This window comes from Galeopterus variegatus, unplaced genomic scaffold (assembly GCF_000696425.1).
Source record: "Galeopterus variegatus unplaced genomic scaffold, G_variegatus-3.0.2 Scaffold4394, whole genome shotgun sequence".
NCBI classification, from domain to species: domain Eukaryota; kingdom Metazoa; phylum Chordata; class Mammalia; order Dermoptera; family Cynocephalidae; genus Galeopterus; species Galeopterus variegatus.
In genome coordinates this window covers 122,258-145,343 of record NW_007730505.1, presented here as the reverse complement: position 1 = coordinate 145,343, position 23,086 = coordinate 122,258, and the positions used below count along the sequence as shown (strand labels likewise).

General features: G+C 38.7%; 1 protein-coding gene and 1 pseudogene across 2 annotated transcripts; one reads left to right on the top strand and one right to left on the bottom strand.

Moving 5' to 3' along the window:
- Positions 1-292: 292 nt before the first annotated feature.
- LOC103602981 lies at positions 293-1,496 on the top strand (annotated as a pseudogene).
- A 6,557-nt stretch (positions 1,497-8,053) lies between these two features.
- On the bottom strand, positions 8,054-21,020 carry NUP43 (nucleoporin 43kDa). Of its 2 annotated transcripts, none has more exons than XM_008587433.1 (8): positions 20,735-21,020; positions 20,317-20,439; positions 19,410-19,487; positions 17,757-17,937; positions 16,192-16,327; positions 15,288-15,439; positions 12,939-13,103; positions 8,054-9,732 (listed from the first exon to the last, which is right to left on the bottom strand). In XM_008587433.1, the coding sequence occupies exons 1-8, from the start codon at positions 20,852-20,854 to the stop codon at positions 9,503-9,505; spliced, it is 1,185 nt and encodes a 394-aa protein (XP_008585655.1). In that variant the 5' UTR covers positions 20,855-21,020; the 3' UTR covers positions 8,054-9,502. The 2 variants fall into 2 exon arrangements, with proteins under 2 accessions (XP_008585655.1, XP_008585656.1); XM_008587434.1 differs by having other exon boundaries at positions 12,939-13,061.
- Positions 21,021-23,086: the final 2,066 nt, after the last annotated feature.

Genomic DNA, 23,086 nt, shown 5'->3' with positions numbered 1-23,086 from the left:
GTGGGCTGGAAACAGAGATTCCCAGGATTTCCTCAAGGTCTACCCAGGATCGGGGTCCTCTGGGATTCAAAGAACTGTAGCTCTTTCACTAAAATTTTCCTTCAGAACCGCCTTTCGCGTTCCTCCGTTCCCAGACACGCGCGTGTTGGGGGGTGGGGTGGGAGGGAGACAGTCGGCGGCAGGTTCTTCACCGACTAACCTGCACCTCCGAGGCCGAAAAGCCTGGGGCTCTTCCTGCAGCCCCGGGCGCGGCCAACCCTCGCTTCCCCAGGGCAGGGCTCAGCTCAGGTCAATGCAACCAGCCAAGTCAGGCCCAGCACGGGCCGGCTTAGCCCGCCAGTCCGCAGCAGCCCCTGGACCCTCGCCAGCGGGGATGGGCGTGGGCCCCGGCGGCCACCGCCCCGCCAACTCGGGTTCCGGAGGAGAGAGTGAGCCCCACCCGCTACGCCAGCCCCGGACCTACCTGTAGGGGAGAGCGGGGCTCCTGGACAGCAGCCACGGGCTTGAGGGCGGGCGCCGAGGCGGCCGGAGCCCGTCCCAGGGACCCCAAGTATCGCTGGTGGGGCAGGACGAGGAGAGACGTCGGGGACGCCGCGGGCCAGCGCCGCCCGTCGCGGGGGTCGCGAGGACCTGGCTCTCCCCTCAGCACCAGGCCACCGCCGCCGCCGCCATTTTGCCTTCCACTCCGTGTCGCCGCCGCCGCACTCCGCTGCAGGTTTCCCGGATGTGGGCATTTCCCGGCGTCGCTTGCGCGGGGGCCGAGGACTGGGGGCTTCTGCCCGCCCGGCGGCATGGAGCGAGCGCCCCGCCTGCGGCCTCCGGGCCTCGTCCGGTCGCCCACGGCTCTGCGCGTTCGTGAGCATCATCCCGCGTCGCTCCCGCCTGCCGCTGCCCAGGTGACTGGTCCGCGCTGTGGGATGAGGCTTTCTCCCGCCCAAGTCCACTCCGTTTATTCAACCTCTAGCTTTTTTTCCGTTGAGCTCTTTTTCTGGACGGAGAGAACGGATCCGCCTCGCCAGGAGCTCAGGAGGAAGCAGCAGTGAGTTGCGCTGAGACATCGCTGTGGACATTAGGGTTCCGGACTCGTGAGACTCAAAGAAAGTGTGATTCTTGCTCAGCACTCTTTCCCCGGGGAAGCCCGTGAGCTTTGAGTATATGTATTTTCTGAATCAGATAACATATTCCTGAACCAGGACCGATACTGCTTAACAGTTTAGAGATCTTAACCTGTCACCAGAATCCGCAGAAGGGGAAGTCATTACTGCCATAATTGGAATAACGGTGACGGTGTGAGAAGAGGTTTTAGATTGAATTGGAAGCCTGGGATGATATCATTGGGTTTTTAATGTTTGAAGGTGCCGTCTAGCTATCCTTTGTAAAGAACGCCTTTTGCCAATTTTGCCTCTTGAAAACATATAGTTAGTATTTTCAGGTATCTCCCTTCGTCATTTTTATACTAGAGACTAATTATAAAAATAAAAAATATTAAAGGCTTCCTTTTCTGATGCTAATTTTATTACTGGCTACTGTATTCAGAAGTTCAAATGTGTAAACCTGTTAAAAGAAAAAGATCACATTCCAAGAACATTTAGTTGAGAATCTATTTTCCACAAGCACAGAGTTTGTGGAAGGTAAAAGACATGCCCCCAGGTGGGTCACTAAATAGCCCTAGGTCTTACTTTCTTTAGCTGGAGAACTAGGTAACCTATTGGGTCCCTTTCAGCCCTAAAATTATATGACTTATAATACTGTATGTTCACAGGCATGCTTGCACTGTGCAGAAGGATCCTGTGTCTGGAAGAGCATACTGCCCCCAGAATCTTGTCACAATGCTCTTTAAGCCTAAAGGAAAGTATCTCCATAAACTATTGTCTTTGAGAAAACTAGTTAATTCAAGGAGCTCTGTGAATTCCCTGTAGGACTAGGAGGCTTACTGCTGTGAAGTAGGGGGAGAGAGCAGGGAAAGGAGAGCAGGAATGATGTGGAGAGGACAAACTGTCAAGATGAGAAGCAGCTGGGTCTGCGAGTGGGGATGGTGATGAAAGGCCAGGGAACTACTTACTGTGGGTTCTGGACGTCTAAGAATGGCAATACCTGCTATTGCGTTTGAAAGTCTTTGTATTATTATGATGGAAAACCCTTGGTCCACTTTCAGCCTACTCAGCTCTTCAATGCTTCATGGGAGTAGGGTTTTTTTGTTTTTGTTTTAGCAATAGATGTAGGGGCCAAATTTCATGCTTGAGTAGGGAGGTGCAGGGAAAGCACACATGGAAGAAGTCTGGAGACCAATGTGGTTCTGCAAACAAAAGCCCTCCCAGAAGTTAACACAGTCTTAGGGGAGGACTAAACTATGCATTGACCACACTCAGTTGTGCTCCACCTCCTTGAGGGCAGAGAATCTAAATAAATTATTTGGAATTTATTTAGATTTATTATTTATTAGATTTATTTGGATTTGTCTCTGTGCATACTGATATAAACTCAAATATTTATATCAGTAAGGACTCATGGATATTTATATTCTACTTCAGATATTTTATTTTGCTGCTCAAATTTTCACCTTTGGTTATTGGGAGCTCTTTCAGTTGGCTTCTGTGTCCTTTGACACAATCCAATCATTGTGGTGTTTTTTTTTCTTCAAAGAATTTCCTTATTTTCTGGCACTACAAGGTGTTCTAAGCTATCCTGTATATTTACTACTCCAGTCCTAGAATCACCATTAATTCAAGGAGCGCTGGTTCCTTTTGTTGGAGAACGGCATTAGAAACTAGATCTGGATACTATGTGTGCTTGTTGCTACCGGAGTATCACTGCTTCTAGGACCTCTCTGGCTAAGAGATATTTAAGTTTATTTCATACTATGCAGGGGTAAAAACTGCATTTTGATTTGTTGCAGCTATTATTTTTGTAGTCTGGTATTAATTAGTTTAGCTTCATGTACCCATGGCCCACACAAAAATCATTTTGAAAGGTAATGCATTTCTGATGGCTATGTGTTGGGCTAGTCTGTCAGCAAATGTCCTCCAAAGCCCAGTCATGATGGTTTGGAATTGAACATTAATTTATTTTATAATTAATTTTTTTTTACCTGATCAGCCAGCTTCTGGTTAGTTGACATCCCCCATACACGTGGTTTCCTGCCCTCTTTGTAGTGAAATGTTGAGTATTGTTTTGATGCAAAAATGACTAAGTCTAGGGACTAGCTGTTAGTTGTTGTACACCGCCATTTAACATTAACGGAATGATACCAATGAAAGAGTTCAAGTAGTTGCATATCATATTTTGGGTCTCTCTAGGTTTCATATCTGTAAAACAAGCACTACTACCGCTTCAGACTTTCTATTAGTCTGAGCTAGATACCATATTCATACCATAAATGAAGGCTTGATATAAATTATACATTAGTGAACTTAGTATGCTTATTGGACAGGATTTTAGAATGAATTATTGCAAGGATGTTTCCACAATACTATCAAATAGAAGTATTACCCACAAAGGACAAGGAAGTTTTCAATTATGCCAAATTTTTGATTTGATGATAGCTATAGGAGACATTTTCTCACAATAGCCTTGTGAACAAGATAGTGTGGAATGTTAATAAATTAAGTTGGTTTATAAATATTCCAATAACTATAGCCAAATACCAAAGATTCACAAATCATTGATAATTGAGAGGACTTCACCAGTGGGTCTAATACCTCTAGTCCGTTTAACATATCTCCTAACGAATGGGATGAAAGTGCAGAGAGCATGTGCGCGATTCTGAAAATAGCCTCTACAGAAGATCGAAAGGAGATTGTTAGTCCTTTCCTATACTGAAATGAAATGTCTTAGAAGAAGAATAGGTGTATAATAAGGATCAAATACCATCTGTGCTAACTCAAAAATAAGGAAATGGTTTAGGAGTATTATGTATGAAATCTTAGGGATTTAAGTTCAACTAGTAGCAGTCTAATTTAACAAATGTCAGAATAGTTAAACTGAGACAGCATTACAAAGGAATATTATACCCAAAGGTAGGATGGCAAGGTTTCTGTTACACTCTCAGCAAGGCAGACACCACCTGGAAAAGTGTTCATTTTGGAAGTCACACTTTAAAGAGGGCCTTTGGAAAACAGGAGTATTTTTTAAAGGGAAAACAAGATTGTGAGGTTAGTTCAGTTCAATTAACATCGATTCGCTGCTGACTAAGGATCAGAAACTGATACACATGGTAAATATAACACTAAGGCAAGGGCCCTGTTCTTGAGTTTGAGGTCCAGTAGAGGGAGACAGGCTTCTTAACACAATACTTAGAGCACAATTTAATTTCTGCACAATAGGCGTTTGAAGCAAAATAAAATTTAGCCCAGATTGTTGGAGGCCAGTGAAGGCCTTTGGGGAAAATAACACCTAAAAGGAGTCCTGAAGGACACCTAAAAGAAGTAGTATTTAGCCAAGAAAGGCTGGGAAGGAAATCTTGCCCACAAGAAATCAATGAAAGGATTTAGAAAAGTTTATCCTGGAGAAACTACAGTATGTAGCTTTAAATATTTGAACATGTGATGAGAGGAATTGAATTTGTTTCTTTGTGGCTCCTGAGATAAGACAAGTGGAAGCAAATTTCAGTTCGGTATATAAAAATTCATTTATTTAGTGAAACCCCACATTAAAGCATCCCAACATAATGCAAATTCAAATATAACATGATCAGTTGTTGGTTCGTCTCATAGCAGGCTCACATGATCATTTCATTAACTCATAACAACATGATTCTACCTTTTTACAGGGTTATTTTGAATCCTACTCACACACTAAAATCATGTCACAATGCTGTATCAATTAGAGTTGTCCAAATAAGAAGCTGCTGCACTGGGAATGGGACACTTTATCATAGTATGTTTTCAAGTATGGGTTAGATGATAATATGTTGGGAATGCTGTAGAAGAGATGATTAAATTTAGGTTGGAGATGCCTTCCAAGACACCTTCCAGCTCTGAGATCCTGTAGCCCTCAAAAGAAACTTGTTTCGTGAATAAAGGCCGTGACGATGAACAAATTAATAAATTGTGGTGTTATACCACATAAAGCTTATGTTTCTTATTAAAATTGGCAGAACTTGTCAATTGGTATGAAATGTAACACTATTCAAATCTACTTTCATTTCCTAATGGTTACAAATACCCTTAAATCAAACCAAAGCCTCAAACTTAAAGCAATTATTTACATTTCAAGCTAGTACTCAAAACCTACATGTCTGGCTCCTCCCCTCTACCAACTATTCATTTTAATGATCAAGAGAAATTTTACACAATGTTGCTGGAAATTGAGAAGGGTACTTAGCAACATATATGAAAGCTTCAGAATTCTCAGCAGCAGACATTACAGATGAAAACAGAGGAAAGGTAAGGCAAAGTAGGCTTACCATTCATTTTCCATGGAAAATGTGCCATCTGGGAGACAGGGTCTTCCAGGAGTTAGAATCAGCTCTAGGCCTGCTCAGAGAATATTAGCCTGCTGATTGGGATGATAGGATGATTGCACTGGGTTAAGAAGGGGCCACTGCCTCAGTGGGCTTTAGGCTAATAGCAACAGACATTCATACAAAGGGAAATATAAAGTCAAAGGAAAATCCATAGCTATATTTCTATTATTGAACCAGAAAGAGTTAAATTGGACCTGAATCACTGCAAACCACTTACAGTTTTCATTTTCCCTATTTAGTATAGATGTATATATTGCTCTGCAGAAATTATTAATATACTTAAATGGAAGGTCTTGCTTCAGGCCCAGAGCCACTAATTACTGCTAAAACAATATCTGTTGAGGAAACCAGCTTGTCTTATAGGATTTCTCAAATTTTGGATTCGGCTGACTGCATCCCCATGCTGTCATTTAACATGTTCTTTTGTAACCCGTAATGCCTGTAAACTGGTAGGTAGGTAAATCAGGTTTAATTTTGTTGTTGGAAGTTGGGGAAAGACAGCTAAATTTAAAACAGTCCTCAAACTGGTATTTAGGGTAACAGCAATTATCTGAGTTATTTGGTCTACTTATTTTCAGTGCTAGAGAAAAAATCTACTTTGAGCTGAACAACTATATGTTTCCATTTAATCCTAGAATACCACCAAATGAAAGACAGGTAGTTTTTTTCTGGGCAAGAATATTTAATAAGCAGTGTTATTTACTCCTTTTGCATCATACCAGGAAGCACATAATGTCTACTTGTCTCCTTTTGTGATGTTATATTGATGCATTCATTATAAAGGTATCCGCAAGCAAAAAAGAAAAAAGGAAAAATAGATTAAGGGGAATACACAGATTAAAAACAATTTAAGAGACATGTAATCCAATGGACCTTGTCTGCTGATTTGAACCAACTATAAAAAATATTTATGAGACAATATGGGAAATGTAAACATTGCTTGGGTACTTGATATTAAGAAATAATGACATACAACACCAGAGTCCAGGGTTTGATCTCTGTACCAGCCAGCCATTCAAAAAAAAAATAACAATGTAGTATAGACATGATATTGGTGGTCTGCTTATGTGTAAAAAAATGGGGGAGTTTTCATCCTTCAGAGATACATGAAGGGGAATTATGAATGAGATATATCTGGAATTTGCTTTAAAATAATCTAGAGCTTGGGTAGAGGGGGTGGGGAGTTGATGAGTACATGTAACTATTTTTAAAAGTTTGAAATTATCTATAATAAAAAAGAAAAAAAATTCAGATGTTTAAATAACTAAATTCCTTTTTTTTTTTTTCCTTTTTGTCTTTTTTCGTGACCAGCAACAGATCGCAACCCTCAGTGTCGCGCCCGTACCGGACTGGGACCGGCAACGGAATCGCAACCCTCGGTGTTGCGCCTGCACCTCGCTCAGCCATTGAGCGGCTGGTCTGTATGTGGGATCTGAACCCTCGGCAGGAGCGCCGCCGCGCTCCCAAGCGGCGCACTGTAGTAGTGCGCCACCGGGCTGGCCCTAAATAACTAAATTCCAAATGTAATAAATAATTACATGTGAAACATGAAAACACAAAATAGAAGAAATTAGAACCCTCGGCAGGAGCGCCGCCGCGCTCCCAAGCGGCGCACTGTAGTAGTGCGCCACCGGGCTGGCCCTAAATAACTAAATTCCAAATGTAATAAATAATTACATGTGAAACATGAAAACACAAAATAGAAGAAATTATAGGTTAACATTTATATAAACTTAGGTTAGGGACAGCATGAGCCAAGGGCAGATATTATAACTGAAAGAAATCAATTGATTTGAACATGTACAAAATGAAAACTTCTATAAAAAGTACCATAAGTAAAGCCAAAAGATAAACTGAAAAATACTTGCATCATATGATCAAAGGCAAAAACTTTCCTGTATGTTTTTTTTTTGGCGGCTGGCCAGTACAGGCATCTGAACACATGACCTTGGTATTACAAGGCTGCACTCTATCCAACTGAGCTAAGTGGCCAGCCAAAAAATTTCCTCATAGAAAAAAAGTTGTTGCAAATTAATATGAAAATACCAAACTACCTCAGAAAATAAAAATTGCTAAGGATATAAACAAATTTTAAAAGAAATGCATATTAAATAGATATTATAGCACTAATCGTAACACTGAGAAGATGGAAACGTGAATAGGTAACCAACTGAAATAAATTATGGTACATATATCTATACACAATATTAAGCACATGGTGAGTATACCTTATCTGACATGCTTGAGACCAGAAGTGTTTCAGAATTCAAATTTTTTCAGATTTTGAAATATTTGCAGAATACACACTGGTTGAGCACCCCTAATCTGAAAATTCAAAATCTGAAATGCTGAAATGAGCATTTCTTTTTTTTTCCACCCACTTCTTTTTCTTTACCTTTTTTCTTTTTTGTAGATATGATGGCTAGAAATGAGCATTTCCTTTGAGCATCATGTTGGTGCTCAAAAAGTTTCAGATTTTAGAACATTTCAGACTTTCAGATTACGCATGCTCAATCTGTAGCAGTTCAAAATGACAGCAGAGAACTGTGTTTAGTGCTACGGAATATGCATCCATAAAGATAACATGTATTTTATCAAAAATTTTTTTTATTGATAGGAGTATGAAAAGAATATTGTCTGCTTGAGATTTTAAGTACTTAAAATTTTCCTTTAACTATATTTGCTTTTTATGTAATGAATTATTTTTGAAATAACAGAAAGTCTTAAAAAATTAGCCCCAGCAATAAAAATATAAACAGATTAAAAATTTCTATCAGCTCCTTCAACAGGAAGATAGGAGGGAAAAATTCCTATCAGCAACATTTTCTTTCCTTCTCCAATTCTTTGGAATTCAAAGTTACTAATTATCTTTAATCAAATATTTTTGAGCCAAATATATATAAAAAAGCGGATGCATATATATTTCATTTTAAAGTGTTGAAAAAAACCCCTGAAGTAAGATGACATAAAAAAAAAAAAAAAAACTGAAAATATTTATCAGGACAGAAAGGCAAAACCTTACCATAATTACTCATAATTATTTGAATTATAAAGTAAATGAACACACACACTTCAATTGTGTAATAGCAGTGATTTGTCTTTAAGGTCTTAGGTCAATAATGTATTTAATCTACATTATTTGGACTTTGGAAAGACAATATCATAAAATTGTCTTAAAACACTACATGTTAGGCCATCATTAATATATTGGGTAAGGATAAATATGGTAACATTCTTTACTCTTACTACATTATCATACTATTATCACACTTGTTATCTATCAAATTTTAGTTTGAAGTCAATTCACTTATCAATATCAAATTCTACTTTATTGTACAATGTACAGCTTGGCAATTTTCAATTACACTGTAAAACTAAACAAAAGCAAAATCCTTAGGAAAAATGTATTTTTCTTTTTTCTTTCCAAGAAAAAAAAAAAGTTGGGACTACGCAGTTGACAGGGTTCTGGTCAAACCTATTCTAATGAATAAACTTGTCAAAACATCTTCACCTTTAAAAAAATGGAACATGGCTATAAATCTGTCATTTTTGCTTTACTCAATTCTTTCCAAAAAAATTTATTAAAATTATTAAGGAAATAAAATGGGGATTGAAGAAAATACTTGCAATAAAAAGAATAAACATTAACACTGGCTAATGCCACTGGAAGGGGTATACTCCATATACTGTTGATAAAAATTATAGAAACCTGTTGGTGGTTTTGACTAAGTCTCATAATATCAAAAATTAAGAGTTGGTTCCACGAACTGTTGACAGTAGTCTGTTTGAAGGCAACTTACTCATCAACACAAGGATTCCTCTGACCTTTTTTATCTGTCAGATTCTGCATCATTCAGCTTATTAGTTGGGAGTATACAACTAATGAAAGCCGAAACTAGACAGCAACATTAACAATAGTTTACTGATGTTTCCCCTGCAAATCTCACATTTTCCAATAACAGAATTTTGTATGGAGTTACAGTTCAAAAGGCTAATTCAAAAGGATGTTTTACTGAAAATCCTATAATCACAGTACTTTCACACAAAAAGTTGTCTAGTAACATAAATTGCCTCTGCATCAGTTCCACAAACAAGACAAGGACCTAAAACATCCAAACTGTTCACAGATAGAGTCCTACTAGGAAGCAAGCTTGTGATTTCAATACGGTCTTTTGTAGTATCAGTGCTGAGCCAGGAACTTATAAGAGACTGTTGAACGTTAGCCTGGTTACTAATGCTGTGAGACAAAAAAGTACTAGTTCTTCCTCCTGGCAGAAAAAAACAAAAGGGAAAAAAACCTTTCAAGATTAATTTTATATTAGTAAACGTCCAAACTTCTACTGGTATTTTAGAGAGAAGATGATTTCAACTTCTTTAATTCTAAGAATAACAGACTTATAATTCATGATCACATATCACCATTTTTGATCAAAGGCTTATTCAGTGATATTAAACACTCAAATTTCCATGGGATAATATGAATACCAAACTTGAAGTCTTCAGGCAAAGTAGATTTAATTTTTTGTTTGGTTGTTGGTGACTGGCAAGTACAGGGATCTGAACCCGTGACCAGCGCCACACTCTCCCAAGTGAGCTAACCGGCCAGCCAAACATTTAATTTGATCCTGTCTTTCTTTTCATCTTTTAGTGGAAAGTCTCAGAAAGGTAGCAAAATGGCCAGCAGTAGGTAAAAAAAAAAAAAAAAAAAAGAGAGACCAAAAATGTAGATGAAACACAAAAATGTAAACTCTTGGGCAATAAAGAAATCATGATCATGAGAAAGAATTTCTGAACATATTTCTAAATGAATATTTCTTAAAATATATTTCTAAACATGTATCTACACATCTAAAAATATAATCTTCTGGCTTCTTACCCTTTTTAAATAAATGTTCTTAAAAATAGAATTTTAGAACATTACTAGATTATAAACTTTTTATCCTGAACAGTGCTCTGAATTTAATACAGAATTAATTGAAGCAGAGGCAGTATATTTCAATTTTAGCCATTATTTGTAATCTTTCCTCTCAATTTTCTGTCAGATCAAATAAGGACAGATTTCATTCACTCAACAAATGGCTGAGCAACTATTACATGCCAGGCTCTGGGCTAAGTGCTGGGGATACAAGATGAAGTCCTTCATGTCTTGAAGCTTAAAGACTAGTAGGCTTAAATCTTGCTTATCTTTTTAAGTCCACCTCAAGTTCCTTCTCTAAGAAACATTTTTTAAAAAATTTTATTTCTTTATTTTTTATTCTTCTAAGAAACTTTTGAAGACAACTCTACTTTATGTTTCTCTCTTCCTTCCTGGAACCCTCAGTACTGTATGAACCATTAATTTACTATCTTGTAATATACCTTTTGTTGTTTTTGGCAGCCGGCTGGTACAGGGATGGAACTCTGGACCTTGGTATTATCAGCACCACGCTCTAACCAACTGAGCTAACTGGCCAGCCCTACCCTTATAACATTTCGTATATCATGATTTAACTTTCAATGCTCCTTCCCCATAGCTAAATTAAGTATTTCTTAAGGGCAGGTTGCATATTTTATATTTGTTTTATTTTTCCACAGTGTCTAGTACTGTGCCTTGCAACAGTAGACATGGAATATAGTGAATTGTTTTAGTACCAGTCTAACCTAGGTTCCTTAATCAGTAAAATTTCAAATGCAAGATAGTGGGGGTAGGGGAGGAAGGAAGTAAAAACCACGTACTTAGTTAATCCTTAGATAAAACTGTTAGTTTCTCCATAAATGAAGTCAGCAGACATGCACACATGACATGTCCACACATTCCATACTTCTCCAGTACTTTTCTGGAGAAGTTTTAGAATTTTTCCCCCATGGTTTTTCTGTTTATCTTTTACTGCTCCAATACTTGACACTGGTTTTAAATAATGTGAAAATTAACATATTAGAACCACTGTGGTAAGACTCCTTCCTGGTCTCCTTGCTTCTGAGTTTCTCATCCCTCCTCCTGAAGTCTATTTTCCAGAGCAGCCAGTGATTCTTTGGAAACATAGATCATGCCGCCCCCTTGCTCAAAATTCTCTGATGGACTCCTATCACACTTTGCTAGAGTAGCTCCCCTCACCGCCACCATTATTGCTTATCTTCCTACTCTGCTTTACTGTTCTTCACAGTAATTATCCATGTATTCGGCCCAGTTATTTTCCTTTTTGCTTTCAGTCCCTTTTCCCAGTTTTCTGTGCTCCACTATGGACTGCAGGGAGTAGGAGTCTGCAAACTCCACTTTCCAGGCTCCTTTGCCATCTGCTGTCCAGATGGGCCCTGCCAAGGAGGTACTACTGGTGGGTGACAGGAAGGCGGAGGAGGAGAGAAGCAGCTCCCTTCCTGCTCCAGGTTTCTGGCAACAACAACACTGGCAATGGTTCCAGCCTGGTTGAGGTGGTAACTTCTCTACTCATCCAGAACCAACTTTGACAGCATTTCCAACAGTGCAGCAGCAGAGGAGAGGTGTTAACACTTGATTTCTGGGTATTATCCTTTCTTCCTTTGGGTTCTCTCCCTACCCCTCCTATTCCCTTTTGTTTTTCCAGCCCTTCTAACACATATGAAACCAATTCCTTCTAAATCCAGGGTAGTTTCTGATTTTCTGACTGGACTCTTATGCTATATTATCTATTTCTTAACTGTGTGCTAGAATATTTGCTGTATGTGTGTAGTGACTTTTTGTTCTGCTCACTGTTGTTGGCCTCAACACCTAGAAGAATGCCTACCACATGGTAAGCATTCAACAAACATTTCTTTCTTTCTTTTTTTTTTTTTGTGATCAGTAAGGGGATCGTAACCCTTGGCTTGGTGTTGCCCGCACCGCACTCAGCCAGTGAGCGCACCGGCCATCCCCATATAGGATCTGAACCCGCGGCCTCAGCACTCCCAGCGTCACACTCTCCTGAGTGAGCCCCGGGGTCGGCCCCAACAAACATTTCTGAATGAAGAAACAAATGAACTTTGGAACTACAGACAAACCCTCAAAGATAGAAAGCTTGAAAATGCAAAAGAAAAAAAACCCACTTAATTACTAGTGTGTAGTTTCTGACTGACCTTTACTTACTGCTGACTTTATTCAGGAGATAGGGCCTTTTAAGCTGAGAAGAAATCAAAAACCTTAATATGTAAAACTTCTACTTTCTTCTTGCCATACACCCTGCCTTGGCAATGCGATATAAAAGAGTTACTAGTGCCTTACGGCGTGAGGGCCCAGGTCAATGGTACTCACAAAGAACTTTCGCTGTCTGAAGTGAGCCAGCTTATAGCATTGCTGTCATCAACATTACAGTAGTAAGTAGCTGACAGCAAGATTCCAAGCACTAAGATACTAGAATTTACCCTGACGAAGGAGGATGGAAACATTTTGTCATCCTCTAATGTTAAAAATATAAAACTGTTTAATTTGGTATTTAAAAGTATAACTAAATTATACACAAGAACCTTCATTAAAATAGTTTACCTTGGTGAAAGAGTGATGACTTTTCAGGTACATCTGTGGAGGCATCCCAATGCCAGAGGGATCCATCTTCGGAACAAGTAAATAGATGGTCTGGGTTGGATGGGTGAAAGTGAACTTCCCACACTAAGAGATAAGAACGGAGAAGCTTATTTCTGTGCAGATTAGCTGAAAAAAAAACATTAAAAACCTTTCTGTAGGCATCATCTTCCATTAACCTCCATCACATACCTTCAAATCTCAAGTCTGTGATAAAATCAAAAGCTTCAGAATTAAAAAAAAGACAAAATATTACTAAGGGCTATAACATGTAGATAAGAAAAAGAAGATAAGAAAATCTACTTGTGTATTGGGCCAGAAAAATGAATAAAATAATTGCTAAATCATTTTTATGAAAAAGAATGATCATGGGATAATATTGAAAATAAATATTTTTTAAATTGGTAAGTTCTCTTATTTTCAGTTCCTATGTCATTAATATATGAAGGTTATATTATTTGAAAGACTGAGAGAGAAGACCATAAAAGGAATATACAAATGAATTTCTAACAGGCAGAATCCAATATTGGCATATGCCAAGACTCTGGATACTTCTGGTCTCTATCACAGAAATACCAATTAGGTCCCAGCAAACCACAACTTAGAAATGTTCCAAGAATTTGGATGCCCCTCAGCTCTAAACTTGAAGGGATCTTTGTATGTTCATAGACATGTGGGAGTCAATTTGTAGCTAGGACTCCTTAGGAAGTTACCTGCAGTGTGTAGATGATAAAATGGGTAGATTATGAACAAAGGTTCTATGAGTTGAACTAGGTGTCCTAAAGAATTAGTAAAGAAAGTGCGTAAAGTGTGGCATAAAAAGTTAATGACACAAGTTTGCAAGGTGGCCATCTTCATTTTGACAGTTACTACAATTAAGTATCATGCCACAAAACATAAAAAAGTCACCTTCCTCAGTAGAAGAATGTGTTCTGTGTGAGTCCCTGTAAAGCACATTCTTACTGTTTCATTAAAACAAAGTAAAATGAAACTATCTGTAGAGCCATAGCAGATTGCCCAAATCTAGTTTTTAAGTATTTACTTTCAAATTAGAAAACAAACCTCTATTAAACATCTCATTTCATTTCCAGCCAGGATTCCGGATAAACACAAACCACTGCATTTCTGTGACTTGCTTAACAATATAGGTTGGCAATTAAAAAGGTGCTATTAAGAAGAGATCTGAAGGGGCTGGCCCGGTGGCGCACTGCGCTAGTGCGCCGCTTGGGAAGCGCGGTTGCGCTCCCGCCGAGGGTTCGGATCCCACATACGGACCGGTTCCCGCTCACTGGCTGAGCGAGGCGCGGGGGCAACACCGAGGGTTGCGATCCCGTTGCCGGTCCCGGTCCGGTACGGGGGCGACACTGAGGGTTGCGATCCGTTGCCGGACACAGAAAAAGACAAAAAAAAAAAAAAAGAAGAGATCTGAAAGTTTATAATTCTACCAATGAGTTAGCCAACATCAGTAGCTATGAGGGCACACCTTATTCCTCTTTTATCCATTTTATTTCTGGGCAGATCTATACCCAGGAGGGGCAAACACTTTTTTATCTTTTTATTTGCTTCTTGAATATAATCTTAAAGTCATTTGTCTTTCTACAATAATAATGTGAAAGCAACTTACTTAAACAAAGAAGTTGCAATATTGATTCAATGTATGCTTTCTTGTACTTTTAGTCTAGCAAGGTTTAATACAAACTTCTTTGAAATCAGAAATTTAAAAATATAATCCATTCTGGCATGTTATCAAAGACAGAATGATAAAATAAAAATTTCTGTCCGGCCAAAGAATGTCCACCAAACACCAAAAGACAAATAGAAAAAAAAAGACAACAGCATATAATATATTGTTTTTGTTAAAAAATGATGCAATAATAAATCGAGGAACACAACAGATTATCAAATATGAAACAAACAGCCTGCATCTGCATAGGAAAAGGGCATTCTCACACACTTCAATATGGCAATGTAAATTGGTGTTATTTTTATGCAGAACTATCTGACAACATGAATTACAGCTTCAAAATTATGCAAAACTTTTGGCCTATAAATTCTACTTAAAAAAAATTATCCTGAGAAAATAAGAGAATAAAGATGAATATCTAAGAATATCCACTATGGTTTTGGATATAACAATGAAACATGTTAAAGGATTTAACTGTCAAATAAAAAGGGATGAGTTAATTATTTACATTTATACAATTCAGCCATTAAAAGCTATTAGGTAAAATGATCCATATGTATCATTACGGAAAGGTGCTTATGTCATACAACTTACCCAATAAAAACTTCCTCTATTTTCACAATACTTACTTTCAGCTTCATGAGCCTTCAGCAGAGATACAGGCATAGTACCTTGTCTAACATCCCAAATACTCAACATTCCATCTTGGCCACCAGTAGCTACAACATGCTGCTGGCTGGGATGTCTGTCAACACAGTGGAGTGGCACTCGGTCACCAGTCCTTTTGTGGGAGATACAATGACATCAGATATGTGGTAAAGTATGATTTAACTTTGCATAACCCAAGAAACACATTTTACTCTAGTAGTTAAGTGCCAACTTTGTGGCTGGAGCTACGGTTGAATCTTAGTGATGCTAAAAATTAAACTAGATGAAATATATTTCTAAATAGTAAAAAAAATTTTGGAATTAAAGAACAAAATTATTCATTCTCTATTCAATTTGGAGACATGGGAAGCAAGATAATCTGATGGTAAGATACACAAAACACATTTCCATTTTTTAGATTTAAAAAAAAGATCATATATCAAATATACCAAATATTCTTTACTACTATCTTATTTAATGCTTAATTTATATAACTATTTTTTTAGTTTGACACATTCTATTTTCTTAAGAGAGAAGAAAAAGGGGGACTTCTGTTAAGAAAAATTATTTTGGATTGTATTTTCCCCTAATCACATCTACAGCATATTTTATCCACTATCAATACAATTTGATAAGCAGAAAGAGGTTCTCTATTAAATAACATAAACTTCAAAGAGATAAATGCTTTGAATCAATACAACAAATATTTACTGAATGAAGCATTGGCAGTAGTGAGCCCATCAAGTTACAAGTGCCCTATCTAATTTAATCAGGGATTACTCTCTTAAAATGCAATTAAAATATAATATGACTTAGTTGGTTGCTATAAACAATTGAACAAATTAATTTTGCATCACACTACTGAAATTGCAAATCAAAACTTACAGTGACAATATCTGAGAGGGCTCATTTCCTTGTTGTCTGAAATCCCATATTTTTAACTGTCCAATTGAATTTACCGTAAGAATCTCAGGAGTTCGAAGGAAGGTTACAGCATGGAGTGTACTGCTATCTGCATTATCTATAAATTTAAAAATGATAGTGTTAAGGGGTCACTTTTTTCTAAGAATATTTTAAATCACATTTCTTTTATTGATTGAAATATTACAAATGAAATTTAGTCACAATTTAATTTCTATAAAAAAGTGCATGGTAATGTACATATTTAAATGGACTTTCCTCTGATAGAAAAATATCACTCACAGGACATCTGAACTGTTTTCTAAATGGAGGACTGGGTTTTCACATATTCTTCTTTCTGTATTTTCTCTTAAAATTGTTACCCTGCATTTCTGAGATAGTTGTTCAAGCTCCTCTAAATCCAATTTTATTTCCCACTAGTCCTTGACCCAGAACTTCCATTCTTTTGGGCCAAAACCCAATGCTTCCTGCAGAGCTCACCCTAACCTTGTATAATTCTGTGGACTCATGTCAAGTCTATTCATCTTTGCCCTCATGAACTCTCTTCTTCTCCATGAAGTCCTTCCTGATTGTTATAATGGCCCTTTTCTTTGATTTTCTAGAGTATTTAGAACTTATGCCACATAACATATACTTATAAAGTTTTGTTTTCTGCCACTCCACATTGTCACAAGGCAATGATCCACAACAATTAAACAAGTGATGTAACTCAGAACTAAAAATCATAATAAATAACACAAAAGCTGATTCATGGGCTCAGTCCCTAGAGATTCTGATCCAAGAGGTCTAGGGTGGCAGACTGTTAAAAATCTCCTCAGGCAAGTCTGTGTGAAGCTAGATGAGAACCACTACACCAGAATAATCCTTCTAGGTCTGGCCGGTTGGCTCACTTGGTTAGAGCGTGGTGCTGATAACACCAAGGTCAAGAGTTCGGAATCCCATATCCAGCAGCCACCAAAAAAAAAAAAAAAAAAAAAAAAGACTAGAATAATCCCAAAATATGACATGGAGTATATTACTCCCTTGCTCAAAACTCTCAATTGCTCCTTAGTTTTACACCTAAAAAATGTAAACTCTGTGGTTTTGCACTGAGACAGTCTCTTTGCAACCTGGCCCAAATTTACCTTTCTTGCTTCATCTTTCATCTCTCCTATATAAACATCTAAAGTCAGGTCAAACTATACTTTTTGTTCTTCACTATATGGTTTTATCCTGCCTCTGTATTATTCCCTTTGTCTGGTGTGTCATCTTTTATTATTACTTGTGGTCTAGAATGTAAATTAAATTAATTGCCACCTGCTCCCCAATTCTCTACCTGATAATCCCTTCTAGCCCCACAAAAAAGGTTCTCTCTCAATATGAATGTAGTTGGTCATTTATATTGGCCTCATGAACATACTGTCTTGACGAAAGGATACTGCCTTGCATATTTTTATATCACTCAAACACTTAGCATTGTGGTTACTTAGCATATGATAAATGCTCAATCACTATGTGATAGATGAAAGAAATATAATAGTTTTTCTTACTTATAGTTCTTACAGCTTCCTTGTGATCAGCTCTGAAGAGATTTATTCGACCATCCTCTCCAACGGTAACAATTTCTGGGTTATCGCATACAATACCTGTACATGGTGCACTGCTATAGGAAGGACTACCAGGACCTGTGTGGTAGTGAGCTGTTGTCCACTGCTGGTTGACTGACAGAGTCTAGTTGTTAGAAATGAGGACACTATTAATCAAAATTCTAATGAACTAGCACTTTTCCCCAACAAGAGTATTTTTAAATGCTGTTTCACACCCCTCTAGGAAAAAAAATATCTTTTTCCTTTGTACTTTAAAGTACTGAAGTCCAGAAAGTACCTCCATCAAAGTTCTATGTACACTGAATTAGATTCAAAAGGAATGTTGTTCAATAAAGTCCCATATTTATCTCAAGCTACATTTCCTTGTTGTCTGAAATCCCATATTTTTAACTGTCCAATTGAATTTACCGTAAGAATCTCAGGAGTTCGAAGGAAGGTTACAGCATGGAGTGTACTGCTATCTGCATTATCTATAAATTTAAAAATGATAGTGTTAAGGGGTCACTTTTTTCTAAGAATATTTTAAATCACATTTCTTTTATTGATTGAAATATTACAAATGAAATTTAGTCACAATTTAATTTCTATAAAAAAGTGCATGGTAATGTACATATTTAAATGGACTTTCCTCTGATAGAAAAATATCACTCACAGGACATCTGAACTGTTTTCTAAATGGAGGACTGGGTTTTCACATATTCTTCTTTCTGTATTTTCTCTTAAAATTGTTACCCTGCATTTCTGAGATAGTTGTTCATTTTTTTTTTAAAGATGACCGGTAAGGGGATCTTAACCCTTGACTTGGTGTTATCAGCACCACGCTCACCCAGTGAGCAAACCGGCCATCCATATATGGGATCCGAACCCGTGGCCTTGGTGTTATCAGCACCGCACTCTCTCGAGTGAGCCACAGGCCGGCCCCAAATGCAACTCTCTAAATTATGGGAGTGAGCCAACATCTAAGAAATAAATCTCTATAGTTTTTTCTAAATGAATCCCTTAAGAAAAATACTTAACACAATCTGGGCCTCATACTTACTAGGCATACCTATTAAGAAGGTGACCTTTATTCATCCCAAAACATAAATAAGCACTCTCTTCCAGAGACTTAAAACTGTGTTACTACAAGTGGGGCTGCTTTAAAGAACTGCCCTCACCGTGTTATCTGAAAGTCAGCACTCTCAAGCTTGAGCACACAAGAAAACCACTGAAAAAAGGTCAAGTCCTCACATAGTGGATCCTCTCTTATTAAGACCTGGGTTCTATCCACAAAAGCAAAATAACTGTTCCTGTTCTCCATCATGATATGAGCTAGAAGGTGCTCTATCTTCTTTGCAGGAAAAGCACCTGCCAGAATATATTGTCAGCTCTAAACTAACAGAATTTATTTAAGGAATATCTAATTTCAATAAAAGCACACACAAACAAGGTTCTAGAATTAATCTACCAAAAAGTGGGTAATGTAACAGTGATATTTTTCCCCTTCATGTTTTAAGACTATAAAACTTTACTATTTGTGTAATTATTAAGCACAGTCTTTAAACCTTCCTAAAAATAATTATAATACAAATTCACCTTCAAACAAAAATTCTTTACCTGGTTATTTGGATGGTGAAGGAAAATTGTTACACATCCTGTTGATGAAGCAGCTACAATTCTTTCCTGGTCAAAAAACTAAATGGAAAATTGCTGCTTGTTATAGATTCAAAAATATTAGTAGGTAGGAAGCCCATTTATTTAACTCAATTTGTAAACTATTTTAAAAGGCAAAAAGTCTACAAATGCTAAGCAAATAAAATGTTACTAGATTTGAAAGTGAAAACCACTATACAAATAAAAGTATTTTCATGAAGAATAAATAATAGTCATTTTTTCCTAAAATCATTCACCTATAGTTGATTTAATTTTACATAACCACAGTAAAGCTTTAGAGAAATATCATTCCTGAGGCTAGGCAGCTTTCTACACAATAAAATACAGGGCCTCTAAAGTCATACAGATCAGGATTTGAAAACTTAATCTCATCCTACTTACTGGTTTTGAGATGTTGGTCATGTTAAGTTCTCTAAATCTTGATAAAACTCTAAAATGGGAGTACTAAACCCTTCTTGGGAGTTGTTATGAGAATTCAAAAAACAAAACCATGTAAACCGCCCTGAACAGTATTCGTCATAGTACATGCTCAAAAAATATTAGTCTTGGTTTATGGTAGTATATGATAAACAGAGATAACAATATTTGATTCACAGACATACACTGAAAATTAAACTAACTTATGTGAAGTTTCCAGAACAGTGCTTGGCACATACAGATGGCCAATTAATAAACTATGGTTTAATCTAATTCCCTGTCCCGGTTGATATTGGGCAAATCATAACTTATAGAGAATACAGTTTCCTTGAAACCAGGCATGACACTAGGCAAACTTTAAGGTCCTCTGCATCTCTAAATGTATTATACTCAGTTCTTAAATAGTTAGTTTTTGAATACTACATAGATTTACCTGTAAATCCATTACATCACCATGGTGTCTGATATCACATAATAACTGATGATCTCCTTCAAACCCTCCATCAGAGTCCAAGTTTCCAAAATCTCCAATAGACCACAGTGAAACATAATTTTCCTGTAAAGGAGAAAGTTTTACCTTGAGATGATATAAACGTCAACTTTCGGAAAGTAAAATTTGTATCGTCTTCAGGCGACCTTGCTTCAAATGCATCTGAAGACACAAATGGGTCTTCAGGCACGACATCGCTGACCGTGAGCTACAGTGCAACCATGTCCCAGAAGTGGGGTGGTGGAACGGAGAAGGGCTAGAGGAGCCAGAAGCTGAGCTGGCGCGCGGACGGCGAGGGCGTGGTTCCTGGAAAAGGAGAGAGGGAGGAGGCAGGGGCTCCGCGCCACGGGAGAGGGGGTACCTCATTGTCCCAAGAGCCGGTAGCGAAGGTCTCCGCGGTCTGCAGGCTCCCCGGAGGCACCGGTCGCCAGCGGGTTTTGCTTATTTTCTGAGACACAAACTTCGCATAAATTTCCCCCATGCCAAAATCAACCGCAGCAGACACAGCCAGAAGCACAACGCGTGCCTCTTTGCCCCGCCCCTTCCGGCGAAGCTCTGATTGGATGGGACCTCACGAAGGAGACGGTGGCTGCGGAGAGTCAATTCTCGTCAATGGGTGGTGCCGGTGCCGCCAGCCCCCAACCGGAGGAATTTGCGACACCTGTCCTCAGCTGTTTGGAACAGAGGAAAGAACGCCTTGGACCTTGTGTAGTAGGACCTGTTCCTAATCTGCAAACTCAGTTTGGGAACACTGAGATAATGTAATTGTGCAATGTGAAACAAGTTTAAGAGCAAAAATAAAGTAAAATCTAATGCAGGAGAAACTACCTTATAGCCACACCTAACCATTCAGTTGCATTTCACTGCGCATAGAAACGATTCAAAATCCTTAAGTTCTCATGGAAATACTTCGACTAACATACCAATTTATTATCCTAAACCTCCCCCTCTTTGTCCTCCAAACAAATCCTTTGCTTCATAGTTGTTAAAACACATTGTCAGGGCCTGGAGTTGGAATTCTGGACTCCAATTTTAGTTTCGATGCCCACCTTCTAGCTGTATAAACTTGGTCAATTCACTTAGGAATACAATTAAGTATGACTTTGTTAATATCTAATATCAACGGCCCAAGAATCAATGCTGTAAGTTCCTTCTGTGCTTTAGTTACATCTATATAATATCCTTCCATTCCTCTTTACTTCTCAGAATCCTGCCCATTCTTCAAGGATAAGTTCCTTTCTGTGCCTTTTCCTGATGCCCCCAGTCCATGATCTAAATAAACACAGTACTTGATATCTAGAACACTAAAGGCACTTATATTTCACCCTCTGATAGTTTTCCTTTGACACAGATCCCCCAATTAGAATGCAAAAGCTACTGGGTACAAGAAGCATGGCTTATTCATCTTTTTAAAATATCTCCTTTACACTGTAGGTATTCATAACTGTATGTTGGCTGTTTCTTCAAAATCGGCCACGGTGTTGCTGTTTTTATCTGATATTGGTAATCCTACTTCATAGCGACAGCCTATGGAAGCACTGCACGTAGATGCAATCCGACTAGGTTAGCTTTAGAGAGTTATCGGGTTCCTATTAAAGACTTCACTTTTTTTCCACTCAGAAGACCATCAGAAAACTGTAGAGAGATGAAACAGAAATTAAATGGATTAGAGTTCCAGACCGACAGTTTTATTCCTAATATTGAAGTAAAGAACACAGTTTCGTGCATAGTTCATTTATGGTCACAGAATCCCAGAAAATAGGTACTTATATTTCGGATTGGAAGCAGGCTGAGCGATCCAGCTGACAAAATCTGGTTAAGAACTAGAATTTGAAAATTGCTGCTGACGTCGTAGCATAGTTGTCTTCATATAGCTTTGTTTCCTTCCTAAATGTTTACCGGACACATTGATGGCTGGATTCCGTCAGTCTCCGTTCTAACTAGGAGTCAGCAATTTGGATGCGACAGGCCATATTCCCTGCCAACTTCTCACTCACGATCTTGCTGAGCTGATACTAATAAACTGGTGCCCAGTCTAACGGTGAAATATGTGTGAGGCTTAATTAGCTGAAAACGCACACTTGCGTTAGGGGAATAACATTCACCATACGATAGTGTGGTATTTTTTAACCCGCTGTGGCTCTTCGTTTGTATTGCTCTAAATGAACAAAGCATTCGCCACCCCCCGCCCCATGTCACGGTACACTTCTACTCTGTGAATATGCGCTTAATTGTTGAGAAAAAACCTGGGTCCCGAAGTCTCTGCTTAACCCAACAGTGACGTGCTTGTCACAAGCCAGAGGCTGGTGTACTCGGTCAAGAGACGCCTTTGCTTTGGGTTTTCCTAAGACTGTTGTTATTCTTCACTCAGGCTCCACCGTAGGGAGCCTTGGCTCTAACCCACCTAAACATTAGTCAGCCGGGTTCAGCGAGGCAGGAGGGAGGAAGCCCCCCGTCTAACAATCTGGACAGCTATAGGAGCAGACCCGCCGCTCGCGACAGCTGACCCAGCGGCGATTGCGTAGCTACCAGCAGCGGCAACACAGATCAGCCCCGCCATCCCGCCGCGCTCGGAGACCGTAGCCGTAGCCAGGAACGCGGCAGACAGCGCCGGAGGTCGCCCGGCCTGGACGCAGGGCGAAGGCGGTGCGCATTCCGTGGCCTCGAAAGGGGCACGCGGCGCGGCGGCGGCACCGACTCAGCGCCGCCTCCA